The sequence below is a fragment of the Colossoma macropomum genome, unplaced genomic scaffold, assembly GCF_904425465.1.
Source record: "Colossoma macropomum unplaced genomic scaffold, Colossoma_macropomum, whole genome shotgun sequence".
Classification (NCBI taxonomy): domain Eukaryota; kingdom Metazoa; phylum Chordata; class Actinopteri; order Characiformes; family Serrasalmidae; genus Colossoma; species Colossoma macropomum.
This window is the reverse complement of record NW_023494805.1, coordinates 29,886,612-29,904,104: the sequence shown is the minus strand read 5'-3', so window position 1 is coordinate 29,904,104 and position 17,493 is coordinate 29,886,612. Positions and strand designations below refer to the sequence as shown.

General features: G+C 37.5%; 1 protein-coding gene across 1 annotated transcript in view; it reads right to left on the bottom strand.

Moving 5' to 3' along the window:
• Positions 1-3,986: 3,986 nt before the first annotated feature.
• The window catches only part of poln (polymerase (DNA directed) nu), a 79,067-nt gene continuing 65,560 nt past the window's right edge, over positions 3,987-17,493 (bottom strand). Inside the window, exons 20-24 of the mRNA XM_036595984.1 lie at positions 11,661-11,771; positions 7,311-7,389; positions 5,940-6,007; positions 5,789-5,850; positions 3,987-4,079 (exon numbers count right to left, since the gene is read on the bottom strand). Coding sequence (XP_036451877.1) covers positions 3,987-4,079; positions 5,789-5,850; positions 5,940-6,007; positions 7,311-7,389; positions 11,661-11,771 — 413 coding nt within the window. The remainder of the gene's footprint in view (positions 4,080-5,788; positions 5,851-5,939; positions 6,008-7,310; positions 7,390-11,660; positions 11,772-17,493) is intronic.

Sequence of the window (17,493 nt, the reverse complement as noted above, 5' to 3'; positions counted from 1 at the left end):
GCATTCATGTTCTATCCCTCATGCTGTACTGGTGATGGTGACTGTGATGCTGTAATTGTTGGCAACATCACCACGGGCAGGTCAAGGCCTGTTGAGGTGTGACTGTAAACTGATTTTTTTTTGCTTATTTTTCTTTCTATTAAGTGACTAATGTATTTTACTAAACTTGAAAAATGAATGGTATGGTTTACAATGATATACTACTGCATGTAAGGCATTGTACAGTTTTGGCAGCCCATGGACAGGTGACCACTCAAGCTGACTGGAATGAGTGATGCTTCATGCCCTCTGAAAGCTGTTCCACGTTCTGACCTCTATTTGGTCAGTCGCAAAAGTCTCAACCAAGTCTATTTCTGCACTGAGTTCTAAAGACGATACAGACTAACAATACAGAAAATCAACAGTAGCAATGTAAGCAACACTGAAAATGCTGCACCAGGTTCACATTAACAATGTTTTTATGATTTTTCTTGAGAACAAAAAGAGGGTAAAAAAGAAGGAATTAACTTTTTTTAAGACCATTTTAATACCTGTAAAGTTGTAAAGTGTATTTTACTGTAAATAGCATCTGGGGGATATTTTATGATTGTTTTATAACAAATTCTATGGAAAACTTACTGCGAACTTATTTTAAGATGTTTACATAAAACATACTTAAAAAAACATTCAACTGCAAAACAGAGACACAATTCTAATCTACAGTATACAAACCACGCATTGGAGGCAGTCAGGGCAAGAACAGCTTTCGGAGCTAGTGACATCAGTACTGAACATAGCAGGGGGCTTTCAGGTTTGGAGCAAACTGTTACTGGTATAGCAAAAGATCAGTTCTGGTATATTGCCTGGTAGATCCCTGACAGTTTGCTAGATATTGGTTATCTCCACAATGTAATTCTGCTGTCTGCAGAAACATCTCACTCTTTCTCAACATGTGTGTTATGAATGGAGCTTGTAACAGTTTCCTGTACCTGTATGGTTAGCATGTATTGCTAGCAAGCCCCCCCCCACACAACTGTGCTGTTAACAGGAGGGTTTTCGGTCTTTTTGGTCCAGTTACTGGCCGCCTGTCACTATGGAAACAAGCCCACACAAAGCACAGCAGGGAAATGATATGCAACCACACAAGGGGCTGGGTGATCTGGAACATGGGGGCGGGGTGTGCATGTATGGGGGTGTTGAATATGCTAATAAGCAAGCCATGTTGGTAAACGGGGGAGGGTAGAATGCATGGCTTTAGAACATTGAGCCAGGCCTTGCTAAACCTCTGTGTGGCCGCAGTGATCACCTGGGTCTCTCGGGGCCTGTAGTTATAAAGATGCCTCAGTTCATTTAGATGTTTTTTCTTTCTGATGATTTTGTTTTCTTTTTTTTTGAACTGCTGTAACTAGTAATTTCTTTTTTCTCTTCTTTCTCTTGACCTGGTCTCTTTCTTTTGCTTAACAAATGGGAACAATGTAAAGATGTAAAGAAAAGAGTTCCTGCATTATGAAAGAAATGGATGTACATAATGTATTAAATAAAAGAACAATTCATAAAGCTTGTACAAGCCTCTCCAGATTTTTCCTTTCATTATCAACCTCTTTAACCACATAACCACATATATAGTCTGGATGGCTTTGAGATACACAGTATTGTGCAAAAGTTTCAGGCATCAGAAAATCAGAATCAAAATGGAATTTATCTGGTCAGTAAGTTTGTATAACCATTTCCAAAATTCTCCTCAAGGTAACCCAATATGAATTGTAGATATCATCCAATACCAGGTTTGGTTAACTGATGCTTCATTAAGATTAATCAGGTATGCTACTGGGGGGCATCGATGAGAAGTCGAGAACAAAGCTTTGTTCTTCTAATCAGCTCCCAAGATATTAAATACTTTTTGTGAAAACAAAAAATTCTTATTATTCTTTAATATAATTTACATTTATTTGTATTTAGTTTTTTTTCTTGCAAAACACACATACTACTGAGATAAATGGTTTTAAAGAATTTGCTTAGGTGCATAAGCCTCTATACATACTGTAGATATACACCAATCAGGCATAACATTATGACCATCTCCTTGTTTCTACACTCATTGTCCATTTTATCAGCTCCACTTACTATATAGGTGCACTTTGTAGTTCTACAATTACAGACTGTAGTCCATCTGTTTCTCTGCATACTTTGTTAGCCCCTTTTTACCCTGTTCTTCAGTGGTCATGGACCCCCATGGACCCTCACTGAGCAAGTACTATTTGGGTGGTGGATTATTCTCAGCACTGCAGTAACACTGATGTCTCACTGTCCCCTCTATTAGACATTCCTACCTTGTCGGTCCACCTTGTAGATGTAAAATCAGAGACGATAGCTCATCTGTTGCTGCACAGTTTGTGTTGGTCATCCTCTTGTCCTTCATCAGTGGTCACAGGACACTGTCCACAGAACGCTGCCCACAGGACGCTGTTGGCTGGATATTTTTGGTTGGTGGACTATTCTCAGTCCAGCAGTGACATTGAGGTGTTTAAAAACTCCAGCAGCACTGCTGTGTCTGATCCACTCAGATCAGCGCAACACACACTAACACACCGCCACATCAGTATTACTGCAGTGCTAAGAATGATCCACCACCCAAATAGTAATAGTAACCCAAAAGTTTATGAAATAAAAACGTAAGTTACGATCGGCTTATTTGTACTAATGAAGTTAAGTGACATATTAATGGGCATTATTAATATTACAATTTGGGTGTTGGACCTTTTAGAATAAGCTGCCCCAGAGCGACCATAAAATTTTAAAAGCAGGTAGCCATTACGAACTGCTACAGACTGTGAAAGGCACAGAGTTCAGTGGTAATGGGGCCGGTTACTGAGGGACACTTATCAGAGGGCTCATCTCAAAGTGTGTGTGTGTGTGTTGGTAGGGGGCCTACTAAGAGGGGCTTTGGGGACCTGACACCTTTGCCAGACGCTGGGAAACTGGGTCAGTGTGCTTGGCAATGAGACTGTTTTGTGAGTGTGTGTGTGTGTGTAAGGACAGTGTCTACATTCACAGAAGAACAGTGGGATAATGCTAATTCAGATAGCATTATCCAACTATAGAGAAAGCATAGAGAAATAGTGAGGTGGTAAGTCTAGGTTGCGGGTAATGAGATCCGACCCTCTTAAAAGCAAGTAGGCTAAAATTAGTAAAAAGTAAACATCTAAATAGTTTAGTTATTTAGTTTATTTATTTATTTGGTTAATATTTGTTATACACTGTTATAAAATATAACTTTAAATTTTGCATAAATACAAAAACATTTACATAAATTTATTTCAACAAAATCTAATTTAATTTTTAATAGATCTTCTCACACAACAATACTGTGAATTTCTGTACAGGCTTTCACTGTTAAGCAACTGTAACAAGGTTTGACTATAAATATTTATGGCTAATAAACTGACCAACTGAGGTTTAATCACAGCTGCTAAAGCTGTCAAAGCTGGAATGTAATTAATAAAGAAAAGTCGCATAAATAAGTTAAAATATTAATGAATATGTAACCTATTTAAAAACGAACAAATAAATCTGTGAAGAGGATTTCACTGGCAACTGAAAAGAGAGGAGCTACAGAAGAGGTTGGTGTAAACCAGAGAGCAGAGAACCAAAAATGCAAAAGTAGTTGCAAAAAGGGGCTTAAAAGAAAAAGAAGAAGAAGAACAAGAAGAACAAGAAAAGACAGGAACTGGTACGATCCAGTCTGCTCCTGCGGTTGCCCCCGGATACGGCTGGCGAGGAATGAGGACTGGGAGCTGCTGAAGTCTGGTTACCATGGCGATGGATTGCAGCTCAGAGAACGAAAAAAGAGAGATAGATGGACAGAAACAGAGAGCGGGAACAAGAGAGGCAAGAATAGAAAAAAAGAGCAAAGAGGACACAGAAATGAAAGACACAACAAGCAGAGAGTGATGTACAAGAAAGAAAGATAAACATACAGTGGAACAGACGGAAGCAGAATGAAGCGTTCAAGGAGAGGTGTGGGCAGCAGCATGGGGGAGGCTGAGTTCACACATGGAGCCCCACGATCGGCCTGTAGACACAGAAACCTTCAGAGGCACCTGCACACACAAGAGCATCATGTGTGCTTGAGAACACTGATAACCAATGTACATCCACTAAAGCCTGCATTCATATATCACCTTCCAGTGCAGACACACAGTTAACCCCTCTCATAACTGCATAACTTCCTGCATAACCAACCAATCAATGAACCTGCCCACCCACTCTCTCTTGCCTATGGTATCTAGTTATCCACCTATCTTTTTTCCAGTCAAAGTGACCACTAAGTTCAAGTTATTCATTTTTCAGGAGATCCTCTGTGAGAAGACAACGCTATGGGCAAAAAAAGATAGGGTCAAAAAGCTGTTACTGAGAAAAGGAAAGTTTTTCTTTGAAAAACTGAAAGCAAGTCTCCCAAAAAGAACTGAGTCTCCAATAAAGGCAATACTGAACAGAGTAATTACTGAAAAAACTGATATGTAGTTGTTAAGGCTTCTGTGTAATTTTCTGTGAAATATATGTGTTCTGTTTTTTCTGACACTGAAAAATGAACAACTTGCTCTTAATGGTTGTTTTGACTGGATTTAAAGTTGAAAATTTAAAGCTGGTCTTTGACTTTTGCACACTAATATAATATCTATTTTGTATTTATAATATCCATCCAACCATTCCGGGTTTCCAGTATTTGTTTGCAAATACAAATTCAGGGTACATATTTTGTTATAGTATATGTGTATTGCATTACATATATTATATATTATAGATCGATATGTTTCTTCATGCATATACTTGTGATGAAGTTTGGTCTCATTTGTCATATTATTAACTGCTGTAATTTTACCTAATTTTAACTTTTACAGTGCAGACGGAAACAAACTAGAGACAAGAGGGTATTTCAAGATATTTTATTCAGTTTTTGAGAAGGGACTCCAAAAATGATTAGATGATAAATAATATACTCTAATCATTTATTTATAATCTTTTCTTGCTAAGTTATCTGCCTGAGATGTGATCATCACATTTCAAATATGAGGTTTTCTAGATGTTACAAAGTTTATTCTCAAAAGTTATTTTAGAATCAGCTCTGCTCATCACTCTGGAAAATTTCTTAATTTTTCCGCAGCTGCCTATAATTTAGTTGATGTCTGTTAAGATTTTTTAGTGAAAACGGTGGTCTGAACCATTTAAATGGTGATTCCAAACAACACTAGTGTGTATTTAATTGACATTTTGTAAGGTATTAAATTACTAAGAAATCTTCAAACCGAGTTTATTATAGAATAATTTATAGTCGTTACTGATGTTTTAATATTAAGAACTGAATAACAAGCCTAGCCTTAATGATGTAATAAACACTGCCTTAATGCCTAATTAATAAAAACATTACTGGGGGCAATTATGCATATAGTAACCATGACTTTGATCAAAGCTATCACATCTTAAGCCTTCTGCAGAACTTAAAACCAAAGGCTAATAAAATGCTAAACTGTGGTCAAACATTACTGACAGAATAATCAAAATTTTTACCAAGTCTTCAGCAATATGACCACCTTCCACATTGTTTCAACAACTGTGTACTGAATATATTGCACAACTGGCCTGGCATTCAACTACTCAACCGTGTAAACATTTCTTGTATTCTATGTCGAACATTGGGGTTTTTAAATAGATTAAATATATTTCACATATTTTATGTTTTATATGTATTATTTGGAAATGCACCAAAAACACTAACAGAAAAAGCTAACGACCTGTGTTAGTTACTCACATTAAGGCTGACTCCAAGACAGTCAATGTGCTGAAGGGACTCCATTATTTTCTTCACCAACACTGTTTCCAACAGAAAAACAGACACACAATCCAGAGATCTTCTGTTGGCCTAGTCTGAATGATCAGGAAGGAGTGCATTTTGTGCTCACCTGCAAAGTCCTCGACCTGCGAGTCCTCCACCTCAAACAGCAGCTCATCATGGATCTGAGCCACCAGCCTGACCACATACAATCACACAGTGAAAGTGAACTGCTCAGTTCAGTTCAATTCGAGTTGCTCCATTGCACTCTTCACATAGGCTCAATAAAGAACAATCAAGGAGCTGCTCTACCTGGCATAAACTCTTATTTCATTCTTTTTTATGGCATTAATTTATTGATGCAATAACAGAGTACAGCAGAAGCACAGGGGTACTGCAAAATACGTTTACCTGACTGTTTAAGCATGTGGTCCTTGCTGGAATGTTAAATGTTCCATTTATGAGATGAGTGGATTGTTTTGTGGTTGATATTTGCAATAATTACTCCACAATCCTGTCAATGCCCCATTAAGAATCCCAGAAAGGTTTCAATTAACACTGCTGCTTAGTGCCCATTTAAAATGACTAAATGTACCTTAAATTAAGAACAAATAAGGAAAATAAAACATAAAAGGCAAAATATGTCAGCATGGCCATTCAAAGACATGGCTCCTAATGAAGTACTGAAGTATCTTAATGAAGTATTTAAAACATTAGCATGTGTTTTATTTTTAAATGGTTGAAACAGTGATTCCACAATCCCATCAATACCCAGTTAGGTACTTAAATGCTGAAAATGCTGCTTAGTTCACTTTTAACATCTCAGTTGAAGTAAAATAAAATAAAGGAAAAAAGATTAAAGACAATAAAAATGAATTAGACAATTGCTATCAACCTAAGATGGATTTCCAATAACTGGACTGTGACCACTGTACCACCTAGACTGCAATTATAAACACGATGTGACAAGAGGGTCTTTCAGTGCACTCCGTGTGCCTGGCTTTGGGAGCAGCTCTACGGGTCATGGGCAAAGTTTCAAACCCATCTAGTGCAGACACGGTGTCTGAGAGTGCTCAGGGAGGGATGGAAGAAATGACACTAAGAGAGATAAATGAATTTGATCTTGCAGGCTACACTGCTCTTAATTGAGTGGTTCACATTGAGAGGTGAAAGAGAAAGTGGAGAGATGGGTAGCGGGAGCACAGAGTGGATGGATGCTCTAACAACAGAAGAGAGGATGGAGAGATAGATAAAATGTAGAGTGGGATGTAAAAGGCAGGTAGTCATTTTATGCTCCTACACTGAGTTGAGGGAGTTAGAGTGAGCTAAATATAAGACATAAGTGCAGATTGATAGCATGATGAATAAATAGATAAATGGGACCGGCATGTATGAATGGAAAAGCAGATGGATAGATAGGAAGATGAGCGGAAGGAAAAACATGAAGGTGAGTGAACTGAGTGATGGATGGGATGAATGAACGGTTAGAGGGAGGACATACCTGGCAGTGAAAATGGTGGAAGAAGACACATGTGAACAGATCTGTATCATGGCCATTTTACAGAGGTCTGCAGCAGAACCTGAGTGGTCACGACAGCCATATGATCCTATTAAAGAACTTGCAGCCGAAACATGCAGGGGTGTAAAGTATTTCTACTTTATTACTACTAGTACTACTACCAGCAGTGGCAAACTGTCACTATTAGAACTAGGCCTTCCAGTTTGGGGCATAAATGTCAAAACAAAAAACGAGAGAAAAGCACCTCTATGATCATGCTACTTTCTGCTAGTGCCCTTATGGGATTCTGGTAGTATGTTGGTATTAGGCAAATTGCAATTCACATGAAAATGTGTTGCTCATTCTAGACTATGATACTTGTAAAAGACAGTACACGTTTTACGTGAAGTTTGTAACAGACATTAACATACATTTTACCTTGCAGCAGTTTTACAGTCCTGTTACAGAGCTGTCGCTGCTTTTTTCCATTTCATGCACTGGTCAGGTTACCACTTGTACTAGCTGTCAGTGACGTATCTATGACTTCCAAAAGGCCTAGAGTGATGATTTTTTCCATTCTCAATCAAAACATGATTGGTTATTTCCACTGTCAGCTTATAGTAATATTCATGGTTAATAATACATTATGTGGACAAAAAGTATTGGGACACCTACATATTACATCTACAGGATGTAGATGTAATGCAGCTAAAACAGCTTCCACTCTTCTTGCAAGACTTTCTATGAGATTTTGGGAATTTTCATTCATCCAGAAGAGCATTTGTGAGGTCAGACACTGATGTTAGACGAGAGGGCCTGGCTCGCGTATAGTTCACCCCAAAGGTGTTTGATGGGGTTGAGGTCAGGCCAGTCAAGCTCTTCCACACCAAACTCACTCAGCCATGCCTTTATGGACCTTGCTTTGTGCACTGGGTCATGCTGGAACAGAAAAGGGTCTTCCCCAAACTGTTCCCACAAAGTTAGAAGCCCACAATTGTCCAAAATGTCTTGGTATGCTGAAGCATTAATATTTTCCTTCACTGGAACTAAGGGGCTTTAGCCAACCCCTGAAAAACACACCTACAGCATCATCCGTCCTCTGCTTGGTCATGAAAACCCATGCCATGAAGCTCCTGGCACACAGTTTTTGTGCTGATGTTGATGCCATAGGAAGTTTGGAACTCTGCAGTTAGTGAATCAGCAGAACGTTGGCAACTTTTATGCACTAAGCACCTCAGCATTCTGCGACCCACTCTGTAACTTTAAGTGGTCTGACACTTCATGGCTGAGTTGCTGTGGTTCCAAAACAGTTGATCATTGAATATTTAGGAGAGAAGAAATTTCACAAACTGATCTGTTGCAACGGTGGCATCGTATTACAGTATCCTGCTCGAATCAAGTGAGCTCTTTGGAACAACCAATTCTTTCACAAATGTTTGTAAAGACTGCATGGCTGGGTGCTTGATTTTATACAGTGATGACAGGTGTTTTTCCAGAAGCTTTTAAAACTGCCTTGGTGAAGCCTCTGCTAAAAAAAAGAGTAGCATGGATCCTTCTATACTAAATAATTTTAAACCTACATTTTCTAAGTAAAGTCTTAGAAAAAGTTGTTTTCAAACAACTAAATGTGTATCTAATATCAAACAATTTCTATGAGAAGTTTCAGTCAGGTTTTCGTTCTAACCACAGTACTGAGACAGCATTGATTCGCGTTATGAATGACCTCAGGCTCAGCACTGATGCACAAATTCCTTCTGTTTTGGTTTTATTAGATCTTAGTGCAGCTTTTGATACTGCTGACCACAAGATTTTAATCCAGCGTCTTGAATGCTGGGTCAACCTCTCAGGCAGTTTTAGAATGGTTTAAATCATATTTAAGTAATAGGCAGTTCATGGTTTCACTTGGAAATCATTCATCAAAAAGATTTACCATTTCTTGTGGAGTCCCTCAAGGTTCAGTCTTAGGGCCTTTGCTTTTCTCTTTGTACATGCTACCTCTAGGTGATGTCATTAGGAAGCAAAGTATAAATTTTCATAGCTATGCTGATGACACCCAGCTATACATTTCTATTCCTTCTGAAGATGAAGACTCTGTAGACAGACTAACCAGCTATGTGTCAGATATTTCTTAGTGTGATGTCGCAAAATTGTCTACAATTAAATCATGAAAACACTGAAATATTGATCGTTGGTACAGAAACTCAGAGAAAAATTATTTATGAGAAACTTGGTTCTTTAGCTTTATGTACCAAACCTGAAGTACGAAACCTGGGTGTGATCTTAGACTCTGAGCTCTGTTTTATCCTGCATGTAAAAACAGTCACTAAAGTAGCTTTTTATCATTAGAGAAATGTCGCTAAAGTTCGGCCTTTTCTATCTCAGAGCGATGCAGAGAAACTTGTTCATGCATTTGTTACAAGCAGACTTGACTACTGTAATGCTTTTCTTACTGGACTTCTTAAGAAAACTATACATCCCTTACAACTCGTACAAAATGCAGCAGCACGCATCCTAACAAAAACAAAAAAAAGAGATCATATCACTCCTGTTTTAAAAGCACTGCACTGGCTACCTGTATCATTCAGTATATATTTTAAGGTTCTGCTACTAGTTTTTAAAGCTCAAAATGACCTCGCACCTGCTTACATCACAGAGTGTCTGTTTATGTTCCGGCATGTAATCTAAGATCTGCAGATATTGGCCTTCTACAAATACCCTCTGTAAAATACAGAAAACATGGAGAGGCCTCTTTCAGTTATTATGCTTCTAAACTGTGGAACTCAATTCGACCTTTTATTAGACAGTCAAGCTCAGTGTTCACTTTTAAGAAGCATCTAAAAACGTATCTCTTTAACTTAGCATTTAACTAAAACTCTACATCTCGTGGTATTTATCTTCCAATTTGATCTTTTTTTATTTTCTTCTGATTCTAAATAAATACTAATGATTTCTTGTGTAACTATGTTTTATCACCTGTCTGTAAAGCACTTTGAGCTGCCACCGGCATGAAAAGTGCTATATAAATAAAAAATATTATTATTATTATTATTATTATTATTATTATTATTATACACCCATAACAATGGGACTAAATAAAACACCTGAACTCAGTGATTAAGAGGTGTGTCCCAATACTTTTGTCCATATTGTGTATTAGGCCTTTAGTTTAGCTCCTGAAGACCTAACAAATGATAGAGCTCTCTTGGCTGTATCTACCTAGATACCACTGAGAAAGAAAAATCCAATGTGGAATTTTTTTCTTTTTGGTATTTTAAGAATTTAACTCATTTCCAACCAAAACATAACAATGCAAAAGAGTACTTTTATAATACATATTAAAAACAAGTTATATACAATAAGCATGATGACTACATTATGCAAAAAGGAACTAAACATTTTACATTTTCACAGAAATCATTAGGCCTTCAGAAAAGGCCTTCAGAAAAGGCCTAGAAAGTCCTGAGGGTACCCCACTTACTAATATTAATAATCTTTATTTATATAACACTACATAGAGAGGTGACAAGGTAAAGGACACATTGGTATAAAGGTGGAGTGTGATGCTTCCTGACAGGTGTACTGCAACATACAATTAAGGAATTAACTTTGAAAGAGGGTTCATTACTGGGTCATACTCAATACGAGAGATGCTTGTGCATTAGCGTAACAAGCAAGGAAACAGAGAAGAGCAACTGTTCTTCAGTCATCACTCTGTCCAATTACACAGAGAGGGACATTATAGCATGGTTGAAGTGCATAAACCCCTCATTGAAAATGCAAATGCACATTTAAGAGTTCAGTGGTGCAAAAAACATATGCACTAGTCTACAGAGATGTGGAAAAAACTGTGATTCTCCACAAGTGGGAGAGTGCATGTGTGGCGTATTCCATGAGAAAAATACAAGCCTGAATTGCTGTTTAAACTTTTGGATACAATTGTATATATGCATACGACTCCATGTATGTAAGGGGCAATTTTTGTTCTGACTGACGAATTCAGGGGCATTCTATGATATTCTTTCACATAAATTTATTGTCTTGATGATTCATATTGATTTACTGCATTAATTCATTTAAATTAATATAGAGTTTCATTACATTTATAAAGTAATTCATATTGATTTATTACATTTAAAAGTTTATTCATTTTGATTTATTACCCTTATGGAACTATTATTTCAGGAATTTTTAGCCCCCAAAATTCCACATTATATACTTGGGGACAAAGCAGCAAAAATGTTGAATATGGGGGCATATTTGCCCTTTAACCCTGGTTTACCCTGACACTGACACTGACACACACACACACACACACACACACACACACAATGAACCTACACAATCATACACTACCTTGCACTACAAAGTTGACAGCCTGTCTCTCCGCCTGGTTCCGGATGCCCCAGTCAACTGAGTGAACATGAGGGAGGAAACGGCGCCGACCCATTATGGACTTTACATAACCTAGAAGCAGACATAACACACACATACTCAGTCTCACTCACTCTTACATAATCTTTCTCTCACAGTCTGTCTCACCCAAACCCAATCACACCCTTACACACACGTCGGCCCTCCGAATTGCCCTTAGCATTGCATTCCTGGGTCGGGCTGGACAAAAGGGCTGGCTTTAGCACTAAAGCCCTGTTCCAAAAGCCTAGTGTCAGCTAGAGCTCCACACACGGACGAATCTAGTTCCCAGAAGCACGGAGACGCCAGCAGCTACACACCACAAACACTAATACACAAACACACACGTGATGTCACTTTGAGTAATGTGCCTGGACAATGTGCAGTGTGTGTGTAGTTGTGAGATACTGCAAAAACAGACAAATGAGTAACAATGATATGCATACAGGAATTTTTAGTATTCACAAGTTTTTGTGTGTTAACATTTGTGTGTGAAAGCTCCTAAAAATGTTCTACTGTGACGATACATGTGCATTATTTAAATACTGTGTGTATTTGGCAGCATTAATTTATGATGCATTACAGCCTTAATTTTTGATGCATTAAGTTTTAAACAGTAAATTTACACATAGTATATTATTTAAGGTTTTACTCCCTGTAATGTATAAATTACAAAACTCAACGCTACCTGGATTTTGTCTTTCTAGGTGAGCAAGCAAGTCAACATTTATAGTGTTTTTATTGTATTGAAATGCTATTTTTTATTCTGGTAGTTTTACATGATTTTTTGATATCAAGAAACCTGAGTCTTTCACATTGCTTGCTAGCAGCTCAACACAGGGTCACAACATTAAGCACAGAGAGCCACAGTGTCCTAGTTTGTGTGATAACAGTTACGGGGAAGAATATTCCATTGCTTATATTATTTAAAAAAAACATCAGTCAATATTTTCACTACATTAATGCTAATTTCTATAAGTGCCCTTATGGGATTTGCAGTGTTATATTAGCTCTGAGTTAATGGGGGTGTTACAGCAGCTGTACACAGACATTTGGAGCTTTTGACTTGTAACAGACATTCAGATATCCTTTTTTATTTGTTTTAAAGGCCAAATATCTTCATAAGTGGCTTGTATTTATTTGATTTCCTCCACTGCAATTATGCTCATTTCTGTCAGCGTTCATATGGTTTTCTCAGTATTATGTTAGTACCAAACTAATGCTGGTGTTATGGCAGCCGTACAGAGACATCTGGAGCTTCTAATTTCTTGTTACAGACATTTAATTAAGATTTTTTTAAACCTTGTTTAAAGGGGCAGGGCAAAAATGTTGGAAATTAGAGTATTTTGGTATACCCAGGACATCTTGCTATCATTATTCTAATTTAGGTCTCTACATTATGACGATACATGTGTTTATCCATCTAAGTGTAACAGAAGAGTGAAAAGGAAATCTATTCCACATATAAACAGTAATGTGTACCAACCCTTTCAAAATGTAAATGTTTAAATGGTGTGTTGCGCTTTGAGTTGAGTTGATAAGAAACTATGTAAGTGGTTTGAGTTAAATACATCTTGGAGGTGGGGGTATTTGTGGTTTAGCATTTTTGGGCTTATCACAATATGGTAAAATTCATATCATGGGACGTTAAACCAGAACTCACTTTTGTACAGGTACACTTCCTCCCCTATGAGTGAGTGAGCAGTTCAGCCAAAGGCCTTGCAGCTGTTCCGACTGACTATTAAGGGATTTCTCAGCAGCACTACACAACATTGCTTAACTACTGTGGTGCCATCATTTCAATATCAAAGTGTGTGTTTGTGTGTGAGGGGTATTTATGAGTTAGATGAAACAGAAGGGGGGCTGTGAGAGTACATGACTGTTTTTGTTACTATATGGAAACAAGCCTTGAAGAAGACTAATAAATCTGCTGTAAATGAGCTAGTGATGCTCGGAAACAGCATAATCAACTTCAGGAAGGTAGGAGATTCTGAATTTGAACTGTATTTAGCACATCTATAACTTTATGCAAATGTTTGATATATTTTCATTATGCAAGTGCTGGCATACAGATTAGAGCATTGGATTAATTGGATTAAATCTCTAATGTGGTTCAAGCCAGCTTCATAACTGTAATGTAATTGTCATTACCCACTGACGCTGAACGCATAATAATGTAATAATGAAGCAATGATTGGGGAACAAATATGCTTCCTCTTCTGTCAGCTCAGTTATTTCAATATATGGATACATCCAAACTTGTAGTATTTATTATATTAATCAGATATTTGAATACTATGCTACAAAGGTTTGGAATCAGTGGTCAAATTTTTGGAATCAACAATATAAAAAAAAAATCTGGTTTCAGATAAATGCACAAAATTATTCTTTTATGGTCGTATCAAACTGATAATATGTTGAATCATAAATGTCTAAAACACAAAGATGAATCATTAAATCCACCAAACAGCCAGGTATGCATCGCCTCTTATGCTAGCTACGCATCATAAAGGAATGATAAATCTTCAGTTTTTTTCATTTGTAACAACATAAAATATTTTGCTTTTGGGATGTTGAATTACTGTGTGTAACAATGTGAATTTGACTATATCAGAAATAGCTAAAATGCTTACTAGCAATACTCCTTCAGATCTATCTAGCTGCCTGAAGCAGTGTGGGCTATCTTAGAGGTTGAGCTCTTTGGACCTGGCAGGAGCTGATTAATGCGGAAGATTTCAACTCCATTTCTGAAGCTCCAGCAGCTGCAAACACCCAGACACCACGGCCCAATAAATCCCAGCACCTCTAATCACTGAGGCGACAAGCCGAATGAGGCATTACTGCTGGCGTTCAAGATCTGTCCCAGGAAAGCTTAGCTCAGAGCAGGTCTTTATTTCTTCCCTTCCCTCAGGAGCCTGGGGTGGAGCCCACTAAAACACACCGCAGGCAGCAGGCCAGCAGGGGTGAGTGGTTGCTGCAGGTGATACAATGCCAGTCAATAGCTGTAGTATTGATTGTGTGAGTCTCCCAACTCAGCACAATGCTGATTTCCAACAGGAAAGTCTGAATTCTGCTCCTGGGGTCAGAGTTACTAAATGATACATAACTAAGGCTGACCCTAACATGACTTAATATGTAAAACATACCCATGTCAAAAGTTTAAGGACATCTCGCCTTCTTTTATAATTTTCCAAGTAATTTGGATTTTTACAGTTACTTTTAAACTACGTAAGAAAAAATGCAAAGCTTTTCCTGACATGAAACAGCTATTTACTTTAGGCTTATTTTGCTTCAACACTCAGCTTTAAGTTGATTAAAGAGTCTTTTCCCATATGGAGAGCAGGTTTTGCCTCAATAATGACATTTTGACACTTTTCCAAGCTATTGTTAAAAGCTCACTTTAAAACTCTTTTGGCCCAAAGGGCTGTTTGAACACCTGAGGAAGTTTGAGTGTTCACATCACAACAAAAGGACAAAACCTGTGGGCTTTGGCTTTATTCCTAAGGTAGGATTTCGTCTGTTATTCCTTAAGTTTTGCAGAAAATGACAATAGCCAGGTTTCCATCCAGCTGTCTAATTAAATTCACACGAATAACTGAAACATCGAGGAAAAAAAAAAAAAACGTTCCCTAATTCACTGCCTACTACTATGTATCGCTGCTACAGCTGGGCTAAAACAGAAACATGCGAGCTGTCATATGACTTAATTCTATTTATATTTACATTACTCATTCACTTCCGTCATAATTTGTTGCATTTCATTTTTCCTGCAAAAAAAGTATCCACCTTTAGCAAGCGTACAATCTTTCATGCAGTTTGGCAATTTTATTTTATATGTTTCATTCTCGATGTATTATTGATGTGCAGGTTCAATTAACTGTTTTTTACGCAATATGCCAAAATGTGCATAAAAATACATACATCAAAACCTAGCTCATGTTTCTATTTAATACCTAAAAATATAAAAAAATGAGTTTAGCTGTCTTTCAAAAAAAGATATAAACAGCTTTCTCTTTGTTATTTAATCATGATTTTTTTTCTAATTTAAAAATCGAAACAGCGAGATCTAAACAGCTTCCTAAATAATGCTATTTCAAACCAAGAGTGCACAGCTCAGTGTGTGTCTGGATCACACTGTAAAGGGCAGGCTATGTGTGGTGTTTTTCAGTAAGCTCTGAGTGTGTTGTGTATTCTGAGTCTGGTCTGCAGTGCTACACTGCACACTTAGCTGCGCTGGCATTTTGGTGAATATATTGAGCGTCCTCTTTGGGAAGCTCCCGGAGGTATTGAAGATCGGCAGTTTGTCTTAATCCTGCAAGCTGAGCACAACAGTGTTTCCCCTCTCTCTGTGCACAGACAAACACAAACACCCAACCTACTGTGTCTACTGATCTGTAGCTTACACTATTGTTCGCTTTCAACAGCCAAGATTATATATGATGTCCAGAAGTTTGCTTCTTTTAGGCATACAGTTTGCAAAACTAATCATAATGCACTTGTCTTTAACAGCTCAACAGAGTTTATCTCAGATAGACTTTCTTATATGGTTTCTGACACTGTAAGACCTGCGACACATCGCTGACTTGAACACTAATGACCCAGACTTTGACTTTGACTTGAGCCTTGTGACTCCAAAACACTCAATACACAAAGAGGAAGAAATGTTGAGAGGAGTCTGGCTGTTGATGTGACTCTACATAGTCGGTTAATTTTCATGTAAATTGACCCTAACCGCAATGTTGTCAAATGTTTATACAATGGTTTTAATATCCTGTGAGTATTTTATTTCAAATAATAAGTGTGACGTGTGAAAACTGAAGTTTTGTTTCCACAAGCTGAAAACACAATCACAATTCAAAAGAGCATCAATAAGCCTCCATTTACTGATTTTTCTTGATGTGATATACCAAGCTAACTTATCAACTTCCTCATGGTGGAAACCGAGCACTCTATGTGAATAATCTGAAAGGAAAATATTTTTTCCTCTTTCAGTAAACTTTGTTCAGCACAGCTGTTTTGATTTCTGTCTAATTCAATTTAAATTGCATTCAATTCAGTGTTGTTAGTAGGTGTCACATGGCAACAACACCCAGTATTTTCGACATAGTGATTTCTTACAGTGTATTAAAATCCAGAGAACTGTTTGTTTTGCTTGCCAGCACTGGTTGGCAGCTGGATGGGGGTAACGCCAACAAGCTAAGCTGTTAGTTAGAATTATCCTTATCATCTGGCAACTGGAGAAATTCTGCAGGCAGATAGTCATTGGAAACTTTGGTGGTTAGAGTGGAGCCCAAAATCCCATTCTCCTAGTGCTCCTAAATATCACCAAAAACTGTCAACATCAACTACAAAGTTGTAATTTTTATTGTAAAGTTCAATTTTACTTAGAAAGTTCTTCTCCTGCGTAGTTGCACTACTATTTGTGCATACAATTACATCTGTCATGGTTATCCACATAACGTATTTAATCATTTTTTGGAAGGACAGTAAATAAATGATCAATATATCATTAAATAGGTTATAAATAACAGTTGCCATGATTTTGGTTGAAGAGAATTATATGCAATACATTTTTATGCAGAATGTATACTGACTTGTTTAGGACTCTGAACTTAACTTGAGACAAACATGTCTTGATTGGACATGAATCGAGACCTGCCTGTCTTGACTCTGGACTTGAATTGGGAATTGACTGACTTGACTCTGGAGTGTCGAGACTTAGCACAACTTAGTGTTTTTGCTCTTATGTAAAAAATGGACAAAAGCATGGAAACTG